The sequence below is a fragment of the Pseudophryne corroboree genome, chromosome 9 (assembly GCF_028390025.1).
Source record: "Pseudophryne corroboree isolate aPseCor3 chromosome 9, aPseCor3.hap2, whole genome shotgun sequence".
Lineage (NCBI taxonomy): Eukaryota > Metazoa > Chordata > Amphibia > Anura > Myobatrachidae > Pseudophryne > Pseudophryne corroboree.
In genome coordinates, this window is record NC_086452.1 from 440172618 (window position 1) to 440193690 (window position 21073).

The 21073-nt window shown below is 45.2% G+C and overlaps 1 protein-coding gene across 4 annotated transcripts in view; it reads left to right on the forward strand.

Moving 5' to 3' along the window:
• Positions 1 to 21073, forward strand: part of LOC134958467 (laminin subunit beta-2-like) — a 203161-nt gene that overhangs the window by 50620 nt on the left and 131468 nt on the right. For all 4 annotated transcript variants that reach the window (XM_063941099.1, XM_063941100.1, XM_063941101.1 and 1 more), the window contains exon 3: positions 19916 to 20088. In XM_063941099.1, coding sequence (XP_063797169.1) covers positions 19916 to 20088 — 173 coding nt within the window. The remainder of the gene's footprint in view (positions 1 to 19915; positions 20089 to 21073) is intronic.

The following is a 21073-nucleotide window of genomic DNA, read 5'->3' on the forward strand; positions in this document are numbered from 1 at the left end:
CGTCCAGATACCCGGATCGTGACACTACCCGGGTATCGGTTCATCAGTGTATCCGCCTTCTGTGGAAGATGGTTGCCGCCTAAGAGGCTCTGCAGTACGGCAGGTTTCATGCTCGACCTTTTCAGCTGGATCTCTAGGACCAGTGGTCGGGCTCTCACCTACACATGCACAAGAGGATACGCCTGTCTCCGAGAGCCAGGATTTCACTCCTCTGGTGGCTACAACTTCCTCACCTTCTGGAAGGCCGAAGGTTCGGAATTCAGGACTGGACCCTTTTAACCACAGATGCAATGGAAACAAAAAGTTTAGAGTACTTGAAATGTGCGCAAGGCAGCTTTAACCGATGTAAATTGTCTGGCAGGATGCCACCCCACCCCACAGAAACAGAAATTGGACAAAGAAAAGACAATTTTTTTCAGTATAAGCGCCACAGTATAAAAATAAAAATAAAATTAATATGACATATACGTCCGTTGAAGATGTTCGATATGTTGATCCTCAATTGCTCAACGAATGTTCTCAATTGATGTAGTTAATATCCAGTGGTTTTATATGAAAGCAGAAAAAAGCAAACATACAATGTGTAGTATTGTTTTATGCAATATTTTCTTTTTATATATAGAGCTGTCCTTATCCCATCAGAGTAAAAGAAGACGATAGCATAAATAGGGGATCTGTATGAGGTGCGTACCCCAACTCACACTAGGAAGAACGAATGTGTGCACAAAAAGGTTTCTTTAGAATTCTTCACCCTCTCTGTGTGTCCTTCACCATATAGTATGCATGGAAGAGCATACCTAAACTCACTTTAAAGTGTGAATGAGTCAAGTATATAAAGGTATCTTTCTCCTATATTGCTGTATCAAAAAAGGTGCATACCACATTCACAAGAAAGAAAGTGAAGATGTTCCTATCAAGTTATCTTTTGAATCAACAACCATTTCAGACTTCAGGAAACCAATGCGCAGTTTGACAGTTCCAAATCAAAAAAGTAAAAATGGTGCCAATCAATCCATTAAAAAAAAAAAAAGTTTAATTTATACAAAATCCCATAGTTGGGAAGAAAACACGTACATAGATAAACGACAATCACTCCTTAGAAGGAGAATCAAGTTAAAACATAATTCGCACCAACAAAAGAATATGTTAAAAAATCCAAATTTCATAAAGTGCAATAGATGATGAAAAATACCTCAAAGGCTGGCTTTTTGGAGTTGAAAGAGGTTGCACAGTGCCCAGTATTGTCGACGCATTTCGGCTCAACAGGAGCCTTCCTCAAGACATGTGGGCACTGTGCAACCCCATGCTATTTATCTGGGCACTGGCCAATGAGGTATACAGGAAATGACCTCACACTTATATAATCAATTAATAAAAGTATTGAGAGAATTGTACATTCTTATGTTCTGGATTGGAAGATCATTTCCAAAAAGCCAGCGTGTTGTACAATAACTGAAATTTGATGAACATTAAGCTGAGTAATACGTCATCTGACAGGAAGCAGGCTCATAAGGTGTGAGCTGATATAAGTATTCCCCCATAAACTTGTACCTATAGAGGAGGTTCCGCTATGCTAACACACTCCCACAAGCTCGGAGGTGTCAGCACACTGCGCCCGCCTCTGCTCCGTCGTGGCGCATGTATGCGTTCCACGGCGCGTACATGCGTTCCACGGCTTGTTTCCGGGAACGGACTCTTAGTGGTGACGCAATTTGCGTTCCACCACCGAGTCTGTGCGTTCCACATGCGACTTCCGTGTTGGGAAAAAGAAGACCGCTGTGTTCAGCGGTGCTTATCCCCAACAACATAAAAGGGAACAATTAAAAAACCTTCTAATGGACTTTACCATGGTTACCATAACATTACATAGACATAATTCCAAAAATGCACAAAAATATCTAATAAATAACATAAACGTATGAAGAAATATACATAAAGAATATATAAAAATAGGTGATCATGTCGATGTGTTGCCCGAGAACGGGCATCCACCGGGCGCCACCCCTATCCAGAAGGATGTATAACCTGAAAGGTGCAGAACAATGGAACAATTAAATCTTTCAAGTTCTTTCTTCTATAGAGATGTCCATGGACATCTCTATAGAAGAAAGAACTTGAAAGATTTCAAGATTTCAAGGTTATTTATTAGATGTTTTTGTGCATTTTTGGAATTATGTCTATGTAATGTTATGGTAACCATGGTAAAGTCCATTAGAAGGTTTTTTTAATTGTTCCCTTTTATGTTGTTGGGGATAAGCACTGCTGAACACAGCGGTCTTCTTTTCCCCAACACGGAAGTCGCATGTGGAACGCACAGACCCGGTGGTGGAACGCAAATCGCGTCACCACTAAGAGTCCGTTCCCGGAAACAAGCCGTGGAACGCATGTACGCGCCGTGGAACGCATACATGCGCCACGACGGAGCAGAGGCGGGCGCAGTGTGCTGACACCTCCGAGCTTGTGGGAGTGTGTTAGCATAGCGGAACCCCCTCTATAGGTACAAGTTTATGGGGGAATACTTATATCAGCTCACACCTTATGAGCCTGCTTCCTGTCAGATGACGTATTACTCAGCTTAATATTCATCAAATTTCAGTTATTGTACAACACGCTGGCTTTTTGGAAATGATCTTCCAATCCAGAACATAAGAATTTACAATTCTCTCAATACTTTTATTAATTGATTATATAAGTGTGAGGTCATTTCCTGTATACCTCATTGGCCAGTGCCCAGATAAATAGCATGGGGTTGCACAGTGCCCACATGTCTTGAGGAAGGCTCCTGTTGAGCCGAAACGCGTCGACAATACTGGGCACTGTGCAACCTCTTTCATCTCCAAAAAGCCAGCCTTTGAGGTATTTTTCATCATCTATTGCACTTTATGAAATTTGGATTTTTTAACATATTTTTTTTGTTGGTGCGAATTATGTTTTAACTTGATTCTCCTTCTAAGGAGTGATTGTCGTTTATCTATGTACGTGTTTTTCTTCCCAACTATGGGATTTTGTATAAATTAAACTTTTTTTTTTTTTTAAATGGATTGATTGGCACCATTTTTACTTTTTTGATTTGGAACTGTCAAACTGCGCATTGGTTTCCTGAAGTCTGAAATGGTTGTGGATTCAAAAGATACCTTGATAGGAACATCTTCACTTTCTTTCTTGTGAATGTGGTATGCACCTTTTTTGATACAGCAATATAGGAGAAAGATACCTTTATATACTTGACTCATTCACACTTTAAAGTGAGTTTAGGTATGCTCTTCCATGCATACTATATGGTGAAGGACACACAGAGAGGGTGAAGAAATCTAAAGAAACCTTTTTGTGCACACATTCCTTCTTCCTAGTGTGAGTTGGGGTACGCACCTCATACAGATCCCCTATTTATGCTATCGTCTTCTTTTACTCTGATGGGATAAGGACAGCTCTATATATAAAAAGAAAATAATGCATAAAACAATACTACACATTGTATGTTTGCTTTTTTCTGCTTTCATATAAAACCACTGGATATTAACTACATCAATTGAGAACATTTGTTGAGCAATTGAGGATCAACATATCGAACATCTTCAAAGGACGTATATGTCATATTCATTTTATTTTTATTTTTATACTGTGGCGCTTATACTGAAAAAAATTGTCTTTTCTTTGTCCAACCACAGATGCAAGTCTAAGAGGTTGGGGAGCAGTCGCTCTAGGGGAAACCTTCCTAGCAAGGTGGTCGAATCAAGAATCTCTTCTCCCAATAGACATCCTGGAGCTAAGGGCCGTGTACAACGCCCTTCTGCAAGCAGCACACCTTCTACAGGATCGGACTGTTCAGGTGCAGTCGGACAACGTGACCACAGTGGCCTACATAAACCGACAAGGCGGAACGAAGAGCAGGGCTGCCATGTCAGAGGTGTCAAGAATCCTCCTCTGGGCAGAAAGGCACGCTGTAGCAATGTCGGCAATCTTCATTCCGGGAGTAGACAACTGGGAAGCAGACTTCCTCAGCAGACACGATCTCCATCCAGGGGAGTGGGGCCTCCATCCTGAGGTGTTCGAGGAGGTAACTGGTTGGTGGGGGGTCCTCACATAGACATGATGGCCTCCCGCCTCAACAAGAAGCTGGGGAGGTACTGTTCCAGGTCAAGAGACCTGCAGGCAGTGACAGTGGACGCACTGGTAACACTGTGGGTGTTCAAGTCAGTGTATGTGTTCCCTCCACTTCCTCTGATTCCAAAGGTTCTTCAGCTGGTAAGAAAAACAAAGGTTCTGGCAATCCTCATTGCTCCAGACTGGCCAAGGAGGGCTTGGTATGCGGATCTGCTGGATCTTCTGCTGGAAGATCCAAGGCCCTTACCTCTTCGGGAGGATCTGCTGCTGCAGTGGTCGTTCGCCTATCAAGACTTACCACTGCTACGTTTGACGGCATGGCGGTTGAACGCCAGATCTTAGCTCAGAAAGGTATTCCGAGTGAGGTCATTCCTACCCTGATTCAGGCTAGGAAGAGGGTGACGTCTAAACATTACCACCGTATTTGGAAGAAATATGTTTCTTGGTACAAAGCCAGGAAATTTCCTGTGGTGGAGTTTCAACTTGGACGGTTTCTCTTTTTCCTGCAAGCGGGAGTGGATATGGGCCTGAGATTGGGATCCATCAAGGTCCAAATCTCTGCTTTGTCCATTTTCTTTCAAAAACAATTGGCTGTCCTCCCTGAGGTTCATACCTTTTTGAAAGGGGTTCTGCACATCCAACCTCCTTTTGTGGCACCAACGGCACCCTGGGATCTAGATGTGGTATTTCAGTTCCTACAATCAGCATGGTTTGAGCCTCTACTGGAGGCTGACATCAAGTTTCTCACGTGGAAGGCGGTTACTCTGTGGGCCTTGGCTTCTGCCTGACGCGTGTCGGAATTGGGGGCTTTATCTTGCAAAAGTCCTTATCTGATCTTTCATGAAGACAGGGCGGAACTTAGGACTCGTCCGCAGTTCCTGCCTAAGGTTGTATCGACTTTCCATATCAACCAAACTATTGTGGTGCCAGTGGCTACTGACTCCTCAATTGCTTCAAAGGCCTTGGATGTTGTACGGGCTTTGAAGATCTATGTGAAGAGAACTGCTCGTCATAGGAAATCTGACCCTCTATTTGTCCTCTACGATCCCAAGAAAATTGGGTGTCCTGCTTCTAGGCAGTCGATTTCGCACTGGATCAGGTTCACTATCCAGCATGCATATTCTAAGGCAGGATTGGCGTGACCGAAATCAGTTGATGCCCAGGGCTCCTGCTCGGGGTGTCTCGGCCTTACAGCTTTGCCGAGCTGCTACTTGGTCTGGTTCAAACACGTTTGCCAAGTTTTACAAGTTCGATACTCTGGCCTCTGATGACCTCAAGTTTGGTCAGGCAGTATTGCAGGAGCCTCCGCGCTCTCCCTCCCGTACTGGGAGCTTTGGTACATCCCCATGGTACTAATATGGACCCCAGCATCCTCTAGGACGTAAGAGAAAATAGGATTTTAATTACCTGCCGGTAAATGCATTTCTCGTAGTCCATAGAGGATGCTGGGCGCCCGCCCAGCGCTTCGTTTTCCTGCATTGGTTTATAGTTCGGTACTACCTGGTTCCTAGGTAAGTTCTGCGTTGTTTACTGTTTCAGTACTGTTCCAGATGTTGCTAAAGTTTCCGGCATGTTTGCCGGATTTGCCTGTTGTGTGAGCTGGTATGAATCTTGCCACTATCTATGTAATTCCTTCTCTCGAAGTATGTCGTCTCCTCGGGCACAGTTTCTAGACTGAGTCTTGTAGGAGGGGCATAGAGGGAGGAGCCAGCCCACACTATTAAACTCTTAAAGTGCCAGTGGCTCCTGGTGGACCCGTCTATACCCCATGGCACTAATATGGCCCCAGCATCCTCTACGGACTACGAGAAATGGATTTACCGGCAGGTAATTAAAATCCCATTTTTCTTTATTTATTCCTCATCGAAACCTGCCACTCTCCAGCTGTTGAGGAACTATAAATCCCAGCATATCCTACCCATCAAAGGGTTGGCTGTCTTCCTACCTCTCTGACCGGTCATTCTCTGTATCCTCTCATGACTCCACCTCCCCCTCACTTCCACTAACTGTAGGTGTACCCCAAGGTTCTGTCCTTGGTCCTCTTCTCTTCTCTCTCTATACATCCTCACTAGGTAAGCTCATTAGCTCTTTTGGTTTCCAATATCATCTCTATGCTGATGACACTCAAATCTATCTTTCCTCTCCAGACCTCTCCTTAACTCTCCTCACTCGTATCTCCAACTGTCTCTCTACTATCTCTGTTTGGATGTCCCAGCACTTTCTTATACTTAAGATGTCTAAGACTGAGCTGATCATCTTCCCTCCCTCCCGCATAACCTCACCTCCTACAATCTCATTATCTATTGATGGCACTACTATCTCCTCTAGCCCCCAAGTGCGCTGTCTTGGAGTAATCCTTGACTCCTCCCTCTCCTTCAAACCACACATTCAGCACCTCTCACAAACCTGCCGTTTTCATCTAAAAAATATTTCCAGGATCAGACCCTTTCTGACTCAGGATGCTACTAAGACCCTTATCCACTCACTGGTCATCTCCAGACTGGACTACTGTAATCTCCTCCTGACTGGCATTCCTGACAAATACCTCTCTCCACTCCAATCTATCCTCAATGCTGCTGCCCGGCTCATTTTCCTCACCAAACGCACTACGTCCACCTCTCCTCTCTTACTAGACCTTCACTGGCTCCCCTTCCCTTTCAGAATCCATTTCAAGCTTCTCACACTCACTTACAAAGCCCTCACCCACTCCTCTCCCATATATATCTCTGACCTTATCTCCCTTTACACTCCCACCCGTCCTCTTCGCTCTGCTAATGCACGCCGACTCTCCTGCCTACGGATTACTTCCTCCCACTCCTACCTCCAAGATTTTTCACGTGCTGCTCAAATTCTCTGGAATTCCCTACCTCTCCCCCTCAGACTCTCCACCTCTCTACAAAACTTCAAAGGGGCTCTCAAGACCCACTTCTTCACCAAACCCAGGCAAATCTCATCCTAACCCTCTGTTCCACGCTCTCTATGTACCCCATCTGTGTCACCCCTGTCTGTCTACCCCTCCCCTTTAGAATGTAAGCTCTCACGAGCAGGGCCCTCTTCCCTCATGTGCTCATCCTTTGTCTTACTTTAATAATCTTCAACTGTACCAAATCCAGCAGTCTTCTGCCACCTGATACTTATTCCAGTGTCATCTACTGATGTAACTATGTTCATTTACCCTGTACTTGTCCTATATTGTCATCAACTGTGAGTTGCTGTTTTCCTGTTTGATTATTTATGTACTCTGTAATTGGGCGCTGCGGAACCCTTGTGGTGCCATATAAATAAAGGATAATCATAATAATAATAACTACAATTTCCAGCAAAACTTGCCATCCGGAGATGATGATGGAAACCTCACAATAAAAACAGCAGAAGTTTTTAATGAGCACAGATGTAATTAAGCCACCACATCGATTATACATCACGCCCCTTCTACAGTGCCAAACTGTTTTTTTATTTTTTATTTTACCGTGCCTTGCCCCTAATTCATTAAGTTATGTCACCTAAAGCTGTTACAATGCACTACTCTCATGTTTTACACTTTTAGAATGGGTTTGTGAAAAGGGAGTGTGTGCGGGGGAAATGGGTGTGGTCACATCACAATGGGTGTGGTCACAGAGAGGAGGCGTGTCTTGCACTTCTGATGCATGGGATGCTCCTAGCCCGCCCCCCTTGCTCTGAAACCTCCCCTGCAGTGACAGCAGAACAACATGCTGCCCATCTGGATTCTGGACCACACCTGGCCCTGACCAATTTGGTGCTCTAGGCAGAATTTTAGCTTGTGCCCCTTAAATGAAGTATACTTACCGACTTTGCTGCCCCCTCCTCCAGGAGGAGCGCATTGGGGACGTGGCTGGCACACAGGTGGGCTGTCCGGGGGTGTGATGGCACGATTGCGTCATCATGGCTCCGACCCCCTTTACAGTGACGGGAAAACGGACACTGTATAACGGGGGAGGGGCTACAATGACGCGATTCAGCACCAATCACATCATTGGGTCCCCATCGGCCCACCCATTTGTGGGTGGCCACAGGAGGGTGTGGGGGTCTGGAGGGGGATGCGGGAGACTTGCCTGCCTTTTCGGGGGACCCGGGAGCACCATGTGATTGATTGGAGCCTCCTGTCCGTTCCGGCAGGGTAGGCAAGTATGAAATGAAGTGGGAGCGATGCCCAGATAAATGGTGCCCTAGGCATTGCCTGAATGGCCTATGCCCAGAGCTGGGTCTGGTCTGAACAAATTGGTCAAGATGACAGGACAGGCTCAAATCGGTCCCATCCTGTCTAAACTGCAAACATTTGGGAAAGTTGGACCACCTGCTCTCTCAGGCCCCCTCCGTGTGTATATGCATAGTGCCACGTACTGTATGTGCAGTCTGCAATTGACTTCTATGGTGCGTGTGCAGTTTGCACATATCCACCAGATGTATGCTAGGACATTATAATGTCTCAGTAGCTGTAGCCGTGTCCTGTACATATACTGTTAGTGGCGCCCTCTGCTGGAAGGAATCTGTAATAGTGTCTGACAGGTGTAGATCCAATGCACCTCCTCAATGAGGCTGATCGACTGACAACCAGTCAGGACTGGTCTCATTTCCAGCAGAAATCCTCAGTAATATTATTTACTGAGCCCCCACTGATGTATTAATGTGGGGAGAGTGGTCAGTATAAACACCCCCTCCCTAAACTGAATTCTAGAAAACTCTATTAGCGAATCAAACAGTATCTGAGATTTTACATTTTGCAAGACATTGGGGGGTATTCAGTAGACAATGCCCCCGCCTGACCCCGCAATGCGCACACGCAGGACCCGCGCTGCGCGTTCCGGGGAGATGCAATCGTATCTCACTGATGCCAAAGCCCCTGCCTAAATGAAAGGGAGACACGTTTGCGGGATGGTCTAGGGCGGCGATGCGGCAACGAAAGCTGAATAGGGTCCATAGCATGAGTCAAGCATAAGAAACACTGCACACAGTAATAAGCAGTATACAACAAACATATCCCGGCACACTTCCAGGGGCATCCACTACAGTATACAGACATTCGTATCACTGAGAGTTTGGGTAAAATACAAACACGTACATGATGCTTGGATATTAATGTCAATGAGATACAATTAAGAACAAAGATGGTCATTCCGAGTTGATCGCTAGCAGCATCCGTTCGCTGTGCAGCGATGAGGCAAAAAATGGCACTTCTGCGCATGCGTATGCGGCGCAGTGCGCACATGCTGCGTATCATTACAACGAACGATGTAGTTTCACACAAGGTCTAGGGAAGCTTTTCAGTCGCACTGGTGGCCGCAGAGTGATTGACATGAAGTGGGCGTTTCTGGGTGGCAACTGACCGTTTTCAGGGAGTGTTCGGAAAAACGCAGGCGTGCCAGGAAAAACGCAAGCGTGGCTGGGCGAACGCAGGGCGTGTTTGTGACGTCAAATCAGGAACTGAATGGTCTGAAGTGATCGCAAGCGCTGAGTAGGTTTGAAGCTACTCTGAAACTGCACAAAATTATTTTGTAGCCGCTCTGCGATCCTTTCATTCACACTTCTGCTGAGCTAAAATACACTCCCAGTGGGCGGCGGCATAGCGTTTGCACGGCTGCTAAAAACTGCTAGCGAGAGATCAACTCGGAATGACCACCAAAGGCAAAAGAAAAGGGTGCCTGGCACTCCTCCGTTGGGCAACGTAATGCGAAGCTCACCCTGAACAGAAGGATGGTCGTTTTGTACCACTGGGTCTGACGCTTGCTATTATAAATCTGGGATTGCGTTGAGGTCGGCAAAGTTGCAATAAAACTTCACCGTGTATCAAAAAAGGAAGAGAGAGGCTTTCTCCTCATCATAGCATCTGAGAGACCAGCGACGGCAAGCTGCGTCTCCTAAATTCTGGTGCTGTCATATCAGGGTGCTGCTGATGTCATCTAGTAATGGATACTATATCTGGTTGATCTCAAACTACTGGGTGTCATCTTAGCCTTTAGTTTGATCCAATGGCTATGGAATCTTGGGTTCTTCCCTGTCCACAGATAAGGTCGGATTCTGAGTTGGACGCAAGTGGCAATGCGAATAAAGCGTTCCGTGCGCAACGAGATAGCAGCTAGTGATATGGGGGTCTATTTACTAATGCTGGCCATACATCTAAAGGTTTATTGTCCAATCGGGCTGGTTGGAATGAAAATCTGGTAATGTATGGGAGCAAATGACAGTGGACCATTAGCTCCGAAATTCCGGAAAACTGACAAAACGGTCGTTCAGACACATTGGTTAAATCGAATGGGTTTAACCAATTTGTCCGATTGACCATTTTTGTCGGTTTTATGATGGACGGAGATAAAGTACCAGCCAATCAGCTCCCAACTGTCATTTTTCAAACACAGCCTGTGACATGGCAGTTAGGGAGCTGATTGGCTGGTCACATCACTCTTTATCCGTCTCCACTTTATTTCTTGTTAAGGCTTAATACATTTGGGCCTATATCTCTCTCTACTTTATCTCTCTCCAGAAATAAACTTATGGCGTTTTTATGGAAACACCTCTCAACCTACAGTAAATCAGCACAAACATCCAGATTGCGGGCCCGCAGGCAGTCCCCTAAAATCAGACACTCCCGCCGAAATCGGCACAGTTGGGAAATATACAGTGTAAGGTTTGTGTGAACACCTGAACCTGGCTACTTGTGATATTAACCTATTTGCCGTAGAGCTTAATATGCCAAATGGTACTCAGTGTTCCATGCCTTACGCCATAGTAGTGGAACATCTCGCAACGGGGACTCGCAATCATCCTCCCGCATTCCGCACGCTTCTTAGTGAAAGAGGCGGGATGTGACAGAATAGCATCATACTGGCCACACCCTTTTCATAGACCCACAATTTGTGGCACTATGCTGTGTATGTGTACCCCAATTGGTAACTAAACATGCCAGGCCTGACCTATAGGCCTATAGCCATCTGCCACCCTTTGTGTCCAGCACATGCTGTACTTTGCGACCACACAGACTCGCTGACAATGCACGTAGCGCACATTCACATGTATAAACACCTGCGAAATAGCCGACAAGGTAAGATCAGTTCATGGAGAGCGCCGGAGATAGCCGTCAATGCTGGGTAGGGATTTCAGGATGTTTGGTCGTAAATAATAGGATAAGCTGGCGGAATAAGGGAAATCTGTTTATATGCTTAGATTTCCACCTGAAAATATTAAAACAATAATTTCACATAATCATATTAACATTTAGGACATATAACTTATATACAAATGGCATATTTGTCCAATTTAACTACCATTCATGCTAACTGATGCAGGTCGCTATTATTTAGAAAAATGCACATTAATACGGATTGCATTTAAGCACAGTCAGCTCTCTGCTGGTTATTCTGCATAAGCGATTGCGCGGCAGAATGCGCTGGAACCGGCGAGGGAGCACCCTGGTGCCGTGAACAATTGTATCCCTGTTCCACAGCCATTGCAGCTGTGGTAATACGGAGCCAGGGAACATATTTGTGCTGTAACATCATTTTCCCCGATCATCTCGCCCAGATCTGGGATATCTGCAGAGGAATGTGCTGCAGTTAGATTCAGCTAGTTAAGGGGTTGGCAGCCTCCGGCTCTCCAGCTGCTCCTGAACCCCTTCTCCCATGATGCTCAGCCAGCCTGCGGAGACGTATCGTGGAAAGCCTTGGAATGCATGCTTGCCAAACCCTGACGCATTTGTGCAGGGTGATACCAGAGCAGCTCATTCACCCTGTATGTTATCAGGAGTGCTCAGTATTTTAGCAAAGGTTACTGTAACCAGGGCGGGAATAAGGGCCACACGAGCCTGGGCATGAAAATATTCAATATGTCCTATTGTAAGAAGGGGTAGAGGTGTGGCTAGTCTGGTGTGGGTGTGACCATTGCTGTGTGGGTGTAGCCAGTGCTGCATGGGCGTGTACAACCTAGGGATGGCCATCGGTGGGTTAATCATCAATGGTCGTCATCGATGGTACCATGTGACCTGCTAAATTATAACATTATATGCGCTTTTCTTCTGTTTCGCCAGATGAGATTCTCACCATGAGAACAAATGTGATCCTTGTATATAGACATCCCTTTGCTCTGCACGTTTGCTGTACCTGCATTGCATTAATAAATAGCCTTTTGGGATGTGTTTGATAAGTGGGAATGTATCACCAGTGAACCAGCGGAAAAAGTGCAGCCTGACGTCCCTGATGATAATGAAAGAGTTAACCTATTTGGAGTATTCATTTGTTTTTGGCTCCAGTTGGTTTAAAAATGTCCGGAAGCACTAAATAAAACAACCGGCCATATTTACATATCACTCATCAATAACGTTTCATCATCAAAGCATTAATTATTTATATGCTTCCCGCAGTATTTACTGGTAGAGGACACACAGAGGTGATGACAGCGGGATCCGGTCTGAAGATCGACAGTGTCTAGGTCGACAATGTTTAGGTCGACCACTATAGGTTGACAGTCACTAGGTCGACATGGATGGAAGGTCGACATGTGCTAGGTCGACAGGTCTAAAGGTCGACATGAGTTTTTTTTTTTTTAAATCTTTTTTTGAATTTTTTCATACTTAACGATCCACGTGGACTACGATTGGAACGGTAAAGTGTGCTGAGCGAAGCGGTAGCACCATGCGAGGGGACGCGGTGCACTAATTTGGGATCCCGGTCACTCTATGAAGAAAACAACACAAAAAAAAATCCTCATGTCGACCTTTGGACCTGTCGACCTAACACATGTCGACCTATAAACCCTGTCGACCTTCCATCCATGTCGACCTAGTGACTGTCGACCTATAGTGGTCGACCTAAACATTGTTCACCTAGACACTGTCGATTTGATGAACCACACCCGATGACAGCACAGTTGACATCTATCCGTAATATGCATTAAGATTCAATGATTTGCCCCTGGAAACGTTCCTATCTTTCAATAGGCTGCCGACTGGCGGCAGAATAAAAGGGCACTTTTTGAGCATTTTCCATGTCACTCTTGTAATCTATTCTTATTATTTAGGCTGCAAATTATTATTTATTGCAGAGAAGCGTCTAAGATGCAAAATACGTAAAATACAAAAACACGCACTAGAATAAAAATCGATACAAATGACGTGATGGTTTGCATACATCTCCGATGGTGAGAGATCTGCCCATGTGCAGACCTCGTTCTGCGAGATGCCATGCAGTACCCAAAAAGCTGCAGCGTGATTGACATGTCGCGGCCATTTGGGGGAGGAGCAGGGGGCGGCGACGGGCAGAGTTGGAGAAAGTCTGGGCGTTCCAAAGCCAATGCCAGTGTCCGGCTTCACTGTCTTCAGCTGCATGAATTTCCGATCAGATGACCGACGTTCATGCAGCTGAGGGGGCGTTACAGAACTAGACAGTGTCTTCTTGTACACGTCTGATATTCTTACATTAGATTAGATTATGGAGAAACATTTTCCACTATACTGTACACAATAAGGGGCTGATTCTAACCCCTACGCAAAGTGGCTGTAGCTGCAAGTAACCGCGGAAGCCAGAATGACTACCTATTGCTAGTACTCCAATCCGTACGGCTAATGTTGATTTTATGACGACGCCCATGACACTCCCACAAGACATGGCTGTTCCGTGCGCATTGCTGCTACCCCCAAGACACAGATCCATCTGGGTTCTGTATGAACATACGCCAAAATGTTTAAATGTGCTTCTGCGCAAACGGTGTATTCAAAAGCTCGCCATTCACACCCGAGCACATAGAACTTTCCGACTCAGAATCACGCCATGACCCTGGACACATACTAGGAGATTGCAGATAACTGGCTCAACCGGTATTTTACCGTATTAAATATAAAATACTTTTACTGACATACAAGGCTACTAACCAAACTGCACCATCATACATCTCTTCACTCATCTCAAAATATCTCCCAACCCGACCTCTCCGTTCTGCACGAGATCTGCGTCTCTCATCCACACGTATTACTTGTTCACACTCAAAATTACAGGAGTTTATCCGGGCTTCACCCACTCTGTGGAATGCCCTCCCACGCACAATAAGACTCTCCTCTAGTCTCCAAACCTTTAAACGTTCCCTAAAAACTCACCTCTTCAGACAAGCCTATCAAATTCCAGACCCACCGGCATAAACCTTCAATGCTTCCCTATCTAATTACATCCTCTCTGTACAGTACACATAACATCACATATCTTGTCTTTCTTTACTCTCACACCCTCCTGACACTTGGCCAACATTGCGGGGTGATCATATCATACAACCCATTAATAACCTAGCAATCTGGTGGACCATTATGCAATAGGTAGCATATATCCTTGTGTATCAATGCCTATTCCCCTATAGATTGTAAGCTTGTGAGCAGGGCCTTCCTACCTCTATGTCTGTCTGTTTTTACCCAGTTTTGTTCTATTACGGTTGTTCTAATTGTAAAGCGCAACGGAATTTGCTGCGTTATATAAGAAACTGTTAACAAATAAATAAATAAACATCAGTGTGACTCCAGTCCTGAAATGAATTTGCTGGCTGATAGTAATTTGATGAAAAAAAAGAGTCAATCTGGCTAGGGGGTGAGCGCTATCCTGCTGTGGGCGGTGACCTCCCACCCGAAGGAACAGAATTCATGTGATTCAGAAATGATTCAGCTGCTTGGACCGAGCGCCGAATGGCTGTATCGCTATATCTTTTGACACCCACCTGTTGCTCGTTGCTGGAGCCAAGAGGGAGACAGATGGATGGATTGGTACATGAACCACACCCATTTCCAGTGTTACCACTCAGCCACCGGAGTACAGAACTGGGGCTGTTGAAAGGAATGCTTTTTCTAATCGAAATTACTACCTGATAAATACTGATTGCTTATTGGTTGAGTTACTGTATGTCTGATTAGTGAATAAGCCCCCTAGTACCATTAGTTAGTGTTACTTGTTTGCTTATCATGGTAGACCAAAGCAATTTTTTGCACAGGATAAACCTCACAAAATAAAGTGGCCAAGTGCAGTTGGGGGGAGTGTTGCGGCCTTCTGGGGCGCAAACGGTAAAATGCATCACTAAAACAGTGTAATAACTGGTGCCCACTCAAGGCCGATCTGTGACCATATGTCTATGAAGGCAAATGAAACCACTTACTATATCTGTTAGAGGTCTACTGAAACTGCGAGAAAAAATGACAGGAAATCACGATTGTTATTTTAAATAAAAGTAACAAAAGATGTTATTAGAAGATAAAGCAAGCAAAGGCTGGGCGGCTCTGTGGGCTGCACTCTGCTTCCCAGCGCTGTACGCCATGAGAAACCAGAGACGCGGGATGGATGCCAGGGCTCCTGGTGGAGGAAGTGAGTTTTACGAGCTGACCATTAACCTTTTCCTAGCCTGGGTTGCCCATGTTACTATAGGAATTAAGGACAATAGCTGACTGCAATTTACAGGTAGATGCACATACTGCAGATGTGGCCTGTAAATTATGCGGCATCAATTTCCGTCTGTGCCCATCTTATGGGCGAAATGTAATACAGCAGCTTCGGATGTAGCAAAAATTGCAGGGTTTTTTTCATGGAAAACCAACCGCTTTCATTTTTTGAGAGGTAGACGCGTATGTGCACAGAAAGTACACTGGAACATCGTGCAAAAAAGCATAATTATGTGCATATATGAGATGGACACAGTTCAAGGTTCATTTTTTTTGTCAGGAGTCAGTTAGCCTACCAGTATATTTTTGGATTGTGGGAGGAAACTGGAGTACCCACAGGAAACCCACGTAAGCACGGGGAGAATATACAAACTCCACACAGTTAGGGTCATGGTGGGAATTGAACCCATGACATCAGTGCTGTGAGGCAGTAATGCTAACCATTACACCAACCATACTTGCCGTAAATGCACTTGCCAGTGTTAGTAGAAAATGTTAAACCCGCAGTACCCTATTTGTACACAATATAATAAAGTGTCATATGCGTAATAATATTACATAGATAATCTTGTCTTTATGGTTTTATTAATAGAGGTGAAAGTTGCATTTTCAATATAAAATTAAATTAAAGCCAAAGTAAATGAAATACAAACACTTTTTGTTCTTCCCCTTTAACAATTCAATGGGAATCTCCTATTTTGAATGATCCAATTGGAAATGTCACTTATGTGATGTAAATAGACGGCTGGGACATCATATAATAAAACAGCTACTGACCGAAGAGGGCTCCACACATTGGGGGTCATTCCGAGTTGATCGCTAACTGCATTTGTTCGCAGCACAGCGATCAGGCTAAAAATCTGCAGTTCTGTGCATGCGTATGCTACAGGCACAACGAATGATGTAGTTTTGCACAGGGTCTAGCGATGCATTTCAGTGGCACTGCTGGCCGCAGAGTGATTGACATGAAGTGGGCGTTTCTGGGTGGCAACTGACCATTTTCAGGGAGTGTGCGGAAAAATGCAGGTGTGCCAGGAAAAACACAGGCGTGGCTGGGCGAACGCAGGGCGTGTTTGTGATGTCAAATCCGGAACTGAACAGTCTGAAGTGATCGCAAGCGCTGAGTAGGTTTTGAGCTACTCTGAAACTACACAAAAATTTTTTGTAGCCGCTCTGCAATCCCTTCGTTCGCACTTCTGCTAAGCTAAAATACACTCCCAGTGGGAGGCGGCATAGCGTTTGCACGGCTGCTAAAACTAGCTAGCGAGCGATCAACTCGGAATGACCCCCATAATCAGCCAATCAGAAGCAGCTAGACTTAGAAACTGAATTGTATGGTATGGCATTAGAATTCATACCAGTGTTTTACGAAATACAGCTGCTTCCTCACAGGAATTGATATACACAGGGACGATTTAAGAAAGGAGAGGGGCCCGTGTGCAGTGTCCATGCGGGCCCCTGCTCTCTCTCTCTGCAGCGCAGTTGCTAGTAGACTAGATTGTTCTACTGTTCAAATCTCCACGAAAATGGCCGCCACTCCATTTTCCCAGTGATTTGTGCAGCGCCGATGCGGGACTCCGGAGAGGTGAGTATACAAAGTGGGTCCTCCTGGACCCACTGACCCATCTGCGCAACACACACACTGCACCCATTATAGCTATGCCACCTATACATGATGAAGGGGTTGCAAGCGCAACGTGTTACCGTCTAACCTGCTACTTGATGCCGCCAGAATAAACAATGGCAATGCTTTGCCGCACATAGGGCCTGGCTATTATTTCTGCATTTCCAAGGCTGACTCGGGCATCCTGCAGCTCTCCACCTGTTGTGGAGCTTGAGGTGCCAGCGACACCATCCAGCCTCTGGCTGCCAGAGTTCCATGTTGAGGCACGGCTGACTAGAGCGGTAAATCGCCTCACCCCCTGGAAAGGGTTACAGACCAGTGTCGTTAGACCTGTCCACAGCAAATCACACGTGGGAGTCGGGCTCAGTTCTGCATTAGGAGGGATTTTCCAGCTGGAATGTGGGAGTGAAGCACAATAACTGACAGGATCAAAATTCTTCCTCTGAAATGATTAGATGGGAATGGCAACAAAAAGTAAATTGTCCTGGCAGGGATGTTCACTTGCAGGGAGGTGGCACAGGAATTCCTACAGCGGAGAGATTAGGAGTCTGAGGCCCTGTCTGGGGATGCTCACTTGTTAAATATATATATATGTACACACATTCTACTGAGGTGCCACTCGGTATGTCTAGGAGGTTATTTTGGGAGAGACGGGACTGAACGTGGTTCCTTTTTATTTTTATGAGTCCGGCAGGACATATTCCAATGTATTAGCGGGGACTGATGTGACGCAGCAGGTGGGAACAGAGCCGGCCATAGGCATAGGCAAACTAGGCAATTGCCTAGGGCATTTGATATGCCTAGGGGCATCAGCAGCTTCTGCTGATTAAAATGATACGCGGCATGCCTATATTCTGTGTGTAGCATTTCATATGCAGATACAGCCACAGCCTCACACAGTATATAGGCATGCTGCACATCATTTTAATCAGCAGAAGCTGCTTGTGCACCCTAGCCACATAGCAATGCAAATAAGCTGCATTTAAATAAAAAAAAAGGTGCCCGACGTTAGCATTGAGGCAAGATTTATGAGGACACATCTGTATCCAAGCAGAGGCAGAGGTCACAGTGTTAGTGGCAGTGTGAGTGCTGTGTGCATGTGAGTGGGTTGGTTGTGCAGTAGTGTTCGGAATATGTGTAAGGAGCATTATGTGTGTTATGTAAAAATGCATTAATAATGTGCAACATATGTGTAGGGGGCACTATGTGTGTCATTATGTGTATAAGAGCATTAATAATGTGCGGCATATGTGTAAGGGATATTATGTGTAAAAGGGCATTAATAAAGGTTGTCATAATGTGTAAGGCGCATTGTGTTTATAAGGACACTAATAATGTGTCTCATATGTGTAAGGGGCATTACTCTGTGGCATTATGTGTATAAGGTACTCTACTATGTGGCGTTGCGTATAGAAAGGGCACTACTGTGTTGTCTAATGTGAATAAAAGCAATAGGGTGTGGTGGAATGTGAATAAGGAGCAATTCAGTGTGATGTAATGTGAATAAAGGGCTCTACTGTGAGGAGTAACGTTTATAAGGTAAAGTGATACTACTGTGGGATGTAATATGAATTATGGACACTATCGCATGATCAAATGTGAATAAAGTTGCAGAACTGTGTGTCTTAATTGGAATTGGGGTTACTATTGTGTGGCTATGCCCCTTGCCAGCAAAAGCACACCCCTTTTTGGGCTGAGCACCAAATGTGCGAACTGTTCCTATTTAAAATATAGGGGGTACAAACACCAAAATAAGGACTGCTATGGGTGAGGGGTGATGGTGCTGGGAAAGAGGTGCAAGGTCAGAGGCGGAACCACCGGTGGTGTTAGGGGGCACCAGCCAAAATCTTGCCTAGGGCATCATATTGGTTAGGGCCGGCTCTGGGTGGGAACAGGATAGAAATTGTGTCATTCAGATGTTTCACCGGAAGCATTTGTCCTGGAATTTCCATTATTGACCTCAAAAGTTTCCTCTTCCATACCTGCTAACATTATATATATTTTTTAATGTCACAGCACCAGATTAAGGGGGAGATGTATCAAACGTTACGAAGTGGAGAAGTGAAGGGGTTGCCTATAGCAACCAAGCCATCATTCTGTAAAATGATAGCTAGAAGCTATGGGTAACTTATCTTCCTGCAATTTCTAGCAGGTTTGTACAGTACAGTTACCCCCAAGACCCGCAGGAGGCCCTAGGTAACATAGAATATATAAAACTGTGAAGTTAATCTTGGCCCCCCCAGTATCTGGCGTGTCCCAGGCAGGAGCCTAGGTTGTCTAATGCATGTGCCGGCTTTGCACAGTAACACCTCTCTTGTACTACTGTACATGATACATGCAATCCTCAGTACGCATTCACGTTCCGCACACACGGACAATGGCACTTTCTAGTTGCCCAATGTCAGTATTGTTTCTTATTCTGGCTGTATAAATAATTGCAACGTACCACTTGTTTTGTTTGACGGATGCAATTCTCAGTTGCGGTTATTATTATGATCATGTGCACAGTACAATTTCTCTTTAAGCCTTGGTAAGAGATAAAGTGGACAAAGATAAAGTACCAACCAATCAGCTCCTAACTGTCATTTTTCAAACACAGCCTGTAACACGGCAGTTAGGAGCTGATAGGCCGGTACTTTATCTCTTTCCGCTTTATCTCTCCCCAAGCTTTGATACATCTCCCGCTGAGTGTTTAATGTCTATTACAAAAACATTTCTGTGATGATGTGTAGAGCCGTACAAGCCCTTGACACTGTTTTGTCTGTCTGCAGCGCTGTTTGTCGGCGTACTTGCCCAGAATCCTGAGCAGCCGTACGGCTGCTCTCAGGGCAGCTGCTATCCGGGCACTGGGGACCTGCTCGTTGGACGTGCGGACAAACTCAAGGCTACGTCAACCTGTGGACTCCAGAGATCGCAGCCCTATTGTATTGTGAGTCATCTTCAGGTGAGTGCGGCCAAGAATCTTAATCTGCAGGAATCTATGGAGCCAGAAAGCAAATTGGAAATACAAAGAAATTAAAAAATAAGCTTTCCAAGAATAACTGTGGTGGTCATACCGAGTTGTTCGCTCGCTAGCAGATATTAGCAGCATTGCACACGCTAGGCCGCCGCCCTCTGGGAGTGTATCTTAGCTTAGCAGAATTGCGAACAAAAGATTAGCAGAATTGCGAATAGAAAATTCTTAGCAGTTTCTGAGTAGTTCGAGACTTACTCCTACACTGCGATCAGTTCAGTCAGTTTTGTCACAAACACGCCCTGCGTTCGGCCAGCCACTCCCCCGTTTCTCCAGACACTCCCGCGTTTTATCCTGGCACGCCTGCGTTTTTCCACACACTCCCAGAAAACGGTCAGTTTCCGCCCAGAAACACCCACTTCCTGTCAATCACACTCCAATCACTTCACCGATGAAAATTCTTCGTTCGGACGTGAGTAAATCTACTAAGTTTTGAGCTAAAATACTTAGCGCATGCGCACTGCGTACCATGCGCCTTTTCGCCTTAATCGCTCCATTGCAAAAATCAGCAACGAACGAACAACTCGGAATGACCCCCTGTATGAGGGAATCATGTTGAGGAGTTGTCTTTAAATCTGGAGCTTGGTGATTTGCCGCGATAGTTCTTACTTACATGTTATACCACAATAAGGGGTATATTCATGAAGCAGTGATAAGAGTGGAGAATTGAGCCAATGGAGAAGTTGTCCATGGCAACCAATCAGCATTGAAGTAACATTTATAATTTGCATATTGTACAATTGTACAGAGCAGCTGATTGGTTGCCATGGGCAACTTCTCCACTGTTTCACTTCTCCACTCTTTTCACTGCTTCATGACTAGACCCCTTAATATTTACTTCCTAAACGTATTTACTATTCGCTGTGCCTCATGATAATGTAAATACAATATATTCAAAGTTTCTTATTAGTGCATT